The following is a 6447-nucleotide window of genomic DNA, read 5'->3' on the forward strand; positions in this document are numbered from 1 at the left end:
ATCTGTGCCTTATCCCAGTATTACCTGGTGCTTCCAGAGTCTGAGCCCCTCTTAGGGGTCCTAATGGGCTGATAAACTGACTCCCCCCTTTCCTACTTACTTACTTTATAACTTCATTGCTGGCAATTACCATCCCTTCATTATCTTTCCACATTCTAGAATTTAATTGAAATATATCACACTTGTAATCCCAGCATTTTGGGAGGCCGAGGTGGGAGAATTGCTTGAGCCCAGGACTTCAAGATCAGCCTGGGCAGCATAGTGAGACCCCATCTGTTTTTTAATTAAAAAAAGAAAAAAAAAGAAAAAATGTATTGTCCACTGCTACCCCCTTTTCTTTTACTGGCTTTAAAGGTGAATATAGTTTTACATTTTTATTTTAAAATTTTTTATTTATTTATTTATTTGAGACAGGGTCTTGCTCTGTAATCACGGCTCACTGCAGCCTCAACCTCCTGGACTCGAGTGATCCTCCTGCCTCAGTCTTCTGAGAAGCTGGGATTACAGGTGTGAGCCACCATGCCAGGCCCAAGTAATGTTTTTAAAGTTTCTTGTGGCCGGGTACAGTGGCTCATGCCCGTAATCCTACCACTTTGAGGGACTAAGGAGAGAGGACTGCTTGAGCTCAGGGAGTTCAAGACCATCCTGGGCAACATCGTAAGACCATGTCTCTACAAAAAAATTTTAAAAATTAGCCAGGTGTGGTGGTGCACACCTATAATCCCAGCTACTCAGGAGGCTGAGCTGGGAGTACCTCTCAAACCCAGGAGGTCATGGCTGCAGTGAGCTATGATCACATCACTGCACTCCAGCCTGGGTGACAGAGCAAGCCCCTATTTCAAAAAAAATTTGTTTTGCCTTTTTTATTCTCAGTAACTAACACTCATACGCCTGTCCAAAATAAGGGCAGCATGTTCTTAAATGACTGTGTTTTCAGTGGCTGCAGGCCAATCCTGAGACTTCACATCCCCTGCCCTGTTCCATTATGGCCAGAAGGACTCCTGTTATGAGTCCTTTACTCCCGGTCTAGGGTGAGTGAGGATTAGTCTCAAGGGAAATCATGGGCTCGTGGTAATCACAGTAACTCATCACTTCCATATTTCTACATCAGACCTGGCCTCCTTTATTACTGCATCCTGGTAGAACAGGTGGATGTGATTAGTCATTCTATAATGCACATTTATGTCCTTTGCCTCAGTTGCTAAGATAGATGGGTATTATGAGACCCTGCTTTGGAGCCAAGTTATGCCCTGGGGATTTTAGTTAGGCTAAATCCATCAAAGATACTAAAAAGAGTGTATGAGATCAAGAAGCAAATTAGCTCTTGAGCTATGGAACGTTCTCCCACAAGATTAGTATTTCACATTGTTTTCATTGTCATTGGGTACTTACTAGGTATAATTTAGTGTTTGAGCGATTTTCCACCTGGACAGAAGAAACTGCAGTGCACTGACACAATTGTATGTCTGCTGTTTACTGCTCTTAGTCAATTCTTAGTAGCCAGAGGGTTTTGTTTACTCCTTGGGGAAGTCATCCTGTGGATTTTATTTTCAGGTGATCTTAAAGGGCAGCAAGGAACGCAGCACTGGGGCCACTGGAGTTAATGCAGACTCTTCCCGCTCCCATGCCATCATCCAAATTCAGATCAAAGATTCAGCCAAGAGGACATTTGGCAGGTGAGCTGGAAATATCAGGGAGTTACATTGTCTGCCTTTCCTTTAATGTGACTTTGAAGTATGTTTTCTCAACAACAGGATACCCTGCCACCATGGAGTTCTTCATTGCAGGGATACGGAGTAGAGTTGTTAACCCTGAAATAAATCATTGTACTAACGTGTCATCAGTTGATTAACCATGAAGTAATGACCTATTGTTGGTCAACCCTAAGTTATTAAAAGGGACATTGATTGCTTGTAACGTGAAACACAGTTTCAGCAGAGAAACAGTAGGGAATGCATCTCAGAGAGCTTACATGCCAAAAAAGGTGGGAGAAGAAGATTAATCCATTCTTCTTGAAAGAAGCCATAAGACAATTGGATACATTCATTGCTTTCTCTGGTGCTCTCTTAGCAAATAATCTGCCACGCTGATGGATGAGCCTATTTCATCTCTGAGTAATAAGTGTTTTTCTTTTCTTTTCTTTTCTTTTCTTTTTTTTTTTTTTTTTTTTTGCTGGATTGCTGTCCACAAAAGTTTTCTATGTAATTACCCAAGTGGTTACTTAAGTGATTAGCATTGTGGTCATTTAGCCTTTTGGGAAGAATATTTTATTAATTTTAGTCATACTTTCTCATAAATAATTAAAACCAATAGACATGTTTGAGTGGACAGTACCAGCATCAAGTGACAGATCAGAATCTTGTGATACTCTTGGAAAGCTGACAGTCATGTTTGTTTGTTTGTATGTAAGATAGGGTTTCGCTGGGCTTAAGCAGTCCTCCTGCCTCAGCCTCCTGTGTAGCTGGGACTACAGGTGTGGACCACCACACCTAGCTTTTTTTTTTTTTTAAGAGACAGGGTGGATGTGAGGTCGATCTGGCTGCGACATCTGTCACCCCATCGGTCTCCAGGGTTGAAATGGGGTCTCTCTATTTTGCCCAGGCTGGTCTTGAACGCCTAGGCTCAAGAGCCTGGCAACAGAGTGGGGCTCCGTCTCAAAAAAAAAAAAATTGTAAAAATTAACTGGTAGGCTGATGGTGGCCGACACCTGTAATCTCAGCACTTTGGGAGGGCAAGGTGAGAGGATCTCTTGAGCCTAGTAGTTTGATCAATGGGGTGACAGATGTCACAGCCAGATCACCTTCACATCCACCTTGTCTCTTAAAAAAAAAAAAAATTGCTGGATGTGGTGGTCCACACCTGTAGTCCCAGGTACTCAGCCTACCAGCTAATTTTTACAATTTTTTTTTCTTGAGAAGGAGTCTCACTCTGTCGCGAGGCTGGAGTGCAGTGGCGCAATCTTGGCTCACTGCAACCTCCGCCTCTCAGGTTCAAGTGATTCTCCTGCCTCAGCCTCCCTAGTGGCTGGGACTACAGGCGTGCACCACCACGCCCAGCTAATTTTTGTATTTTTAGTAGAGATGGGGTTTCACCATGTTGGCCAGGATGGTCTTGATCTCTTGGCCTCGTGATCCACCCGCCTCAGCCTCCCAAAATGCTGGGATTACAGGCGTGAGCCACCACGCCCAGCCAGTTTTTAGAATTTTTTAAGAGATAGGGTCTTGCTGTGTTGCTCGGGCTGGTCTAGAACTCCTGACCTCAAGCAGTCCTCCACCTCAGCCTCCCAAGTAGCTGAGTTTATAGGTGTGAGCCACCATACCCGGCTCAATAATGTCTTTTCTTTCCCAAGGATGGGCCAATGTTAATTTCTTCCAGAAGTCACAGAATGCTGACTGATATAAAAATAAAGCTTAACAGAAGTCACTCCTCCTGTGTCTTTTCTCTAGGATCTCTTTTATTGACTTGGCTGGCAGTGAGAGAGCAGCAGATGCAAGGGACTCAGATAGACAGACAAAGATGGAAGGTGCAGAAATAAATCAGAGTCTACTGGCTGTAAGTTGTTCAAAATCTTTAATCTAAAAATCCTTCTTGAAAGACTTTGCCCATTACATATAGGCAGAGTGGATGAATGTGGGGTGGAATCAGGAAAGCAACTGCCCTGTTCTTATGTGATAATGGAATGCCAGGGTTGGAGACGGAGGGCTGACCAGACAGACTCTCACAATTCTAGGCAACTATTTTCTTCTCTCCTTGTCTTCTTTTCCCTGGTCAATCCATGCCAATTAGGAACAGAAGTATTTCTGCAGTTGCTGAACGGTTAACTCTGTTAAGCTTTCTCTCTTTCCGCAAGCTTTAAAATTATATTAATTTTTCAAACATAGAAAAGTAAAACAAATAGTATAATGATCTCCCATATACCTGTCAGATTCAACAGTTACCAACATATGAAAAATCTAAGCAACCCCTTCCCTCCCTGAGTTGGATTATTTTAAAGAAAGTCCAGCTGGGAGCGGTGGCTCACACCTATAATCCCAGCACTTTGGGAGGCCGAGGCAGGTGGGTAACTTGAGGTCAGGAGTTCAAGATGAGACTAGCCAACATGGTGAAACTCTGTCTCTACTAAAAATACAAAAGTTAACTGGGCATGGTGCCGGGCGCCTGTAATCCGAGCTACCCAGGAGGCTGAGGCAAGAGAATCGCTTGAACCCAGGAGGCGGAGGTTACAGTGAGCCGAGATTGTGCCATTGCACCCCAGCCTGGTGCAATGAGACAGAGTGGGACTCAGTCTCAAAAACAAACAAAAAAAAAGAAAATCCTAGTCATCATGTCATTTATTCCATAAATACTATATGTATCTTGGCTGGGCGCGGTGGCTCACGCCTGTAATCCCAACACTTTTGGAGGCTGAGGAGGGTGGATCACTTCAGGTAGTTCAGCCTGGCCAACATGGTGAAACCTTGTCTCTACTAAAAATACCAAAAATTAGTTGGGCATGGTGGCAGGCTCTTACAACCCCAGCTGTTTGGGAGGCTGTGGCAGGAAAATCTCTTGAACCCAGGAGGTGGAGGTTGCAGTGAGCCGAGATCATGCCACTGCACTCCAGCCTGGGAAACAACAGAGCAAGACTCCATCTCAAAAAAAATTTTTTTTAAATATATCTCAAAGAGATACTCTTACTTTTTAATATAGCCGTAATGACATTATCATACCTAAAGAAGTAATTCTTTATTATCCAGTAAGTATTATAATTCCTCTAATTGTCCCATAAATGTCTTTTTATAGTTAACTTGTTCAAATCAAGATGCAAATAAAATCCTATGAGTTCTTACTCCCTCTTTCATTTTTTCTATATTAGTGTATTGGTTGAAGAAAACTGGGTCACTTGTCCAGTAAGATTTGCCACATTCTGTACTTGGCCACCTGCATCCTTGTGTTGATGTTTAACATGTTACTCATTATCCTTTATGTTTCCTGTCAGGTGACTACACTTTATAGCCGTGTTGCTCACTATGGTAGCCACCAGCCACATGTGGCAACTGAGCACTTGAAATGTGGATGGTCTAAATTAAGATATGCTCTAAATGTAAAATACACACTAGATTTTGATTACCAAAAAAGCTTGTAGAATATCTCATTTATTTTTTTCATATTGACTGCATGCTGAAATAGTAGTTTGGATATATTGAGTTAAATAAAATATATAATTAACATTAATTTTGTCTGTTTCTTTTTCTTTTTTTTTCTGAGACGGAGTCTCGCTCTGCTTCCGAGGCTGGAGTGCGGTGGCGCAATCTCGGCTCACTGCAAGCTCCACCTCCCGGGTTCACGCCATTCTCCTGCCTCAGCCTCCCGAGTAGTTGGGACTACAGGCGCCCGCCACCACACCCGGCTAATTTTTTGTATTTTTTTTTTTTTAGTAGAGATGGGGTTTCACCATGTTAGCCATGATGGTCTCAATCTTCTGACCTTGTGCCTCCGCCTGCCTCAGCCTCCCAAAGTGCTGGGATTACTGGCTGTAAGTTGTTCAAAATCTTTAATCTAAAAATCCTTCTTGATTTTTAGAAGGTGAGCGGTGAGCCACCGCTCCCGGCCTCTTCTTCTTTTTTAAAAAAAGATATGACTATTAGAAATTTAGAATTACATATATTGTTTGCATTTCTGGCTCATGTATTTCTATTGGGACAGTCCTGAATTACAGATGTGATCAGATTTAGGTTCTATATTTTTTGGCAAAAACAATTCATAGGTAGTTCTTAGATTTTCTATAGCAATACATTAGGAGATAGAGAATGTCTGGTTGTCTCTCTTTGTGATTTTAAGATTGAAAAGAGATTCAAGTGTTGTCAGCCTAATTCCTCTATCATAAAGTTTCCTTTCAGCCTTTATTTTTTATTTTATATATTTTTACTTTTTTTCCCCTTAGCCTCTGTTAAGGACATTCAGCTGTTTTTAACCTAAGAATTTTATCAGCCATTGAAGAATCTCATCTATATCTATTATTTCATTAAGTGTTCCAGAATGGTGATATTCTAATTCTAATATTCCTTCTGTATGTATTAGCTGAAAAGAAGAATTTTCCCTCAGCTATCTGATTATCCTGACATACAGTTTGTAGTGGAAGCAAGATGATTCTCTAATTTATTCACCACTTTTCAGAATGAGTTGGTGTTCATGTTACCTAAACATGAGTTTGTTTTGTTGTTGTTGTTTACCTTTTTTTGTATTATTATGAACTCATTGAAATCATTATATATTTTTTTGCTGCTTAAATTCAACATATTTAGCCAATAGGAGCTCTTTCAAGAATGTTCCTGTGTCTTTTTGGCACAACTCTACTCGTTCTTGATAGTGTCCTGACTTTCTGATATGATAAGAGCCTGTGTTCTAGGCTTATTTTATTTTATTTTATTTTATTTTATTTTATTTTATTTTATTTTATTTTATTTT

General features: G+C 41.1%; 1 protein-coding gene across 1 annotated transcript in view; it reads left to right on the plus strand.

Moving 5' to 3' along the window:
- KIF24 (kinesin family member 24) overlaps positions 1 to 6447 on the plus strand; it is a 63860-nt gene that overhangs the window by 42722 nt on the left and 14691 nt on the right. The window contains exons 6-7 of the mRNA XM_023203323.2: positions 1555 to 1676; positions 3447 to 3552. Coding sequence (XP_023059091.2) covers positions 1555 to 1676; positions 3447 to 3552 — 228 coding nt within the window. The remainder of the gene's footprint in view (positions 1 to 1554; positions 1677 to 3446; positions 3553 to 6447) is intronic.

The sequence above is a fragment of the Piliocolobus tephrosceles genome, chromosome 14 (assembly GCF_002776525.5).
Source record: "Piliocolobus tephrosceles isolate RC106 chromosome 14, ASM277652v3, whole genome shotgun sequence".
NCBI classification, from domain to species: Eukaryota; Metazoa; Chordata; class Mammalia; order Primates; family Cercopithecidae; genus Piliocolobus; species Piliocolobus tephrosceles.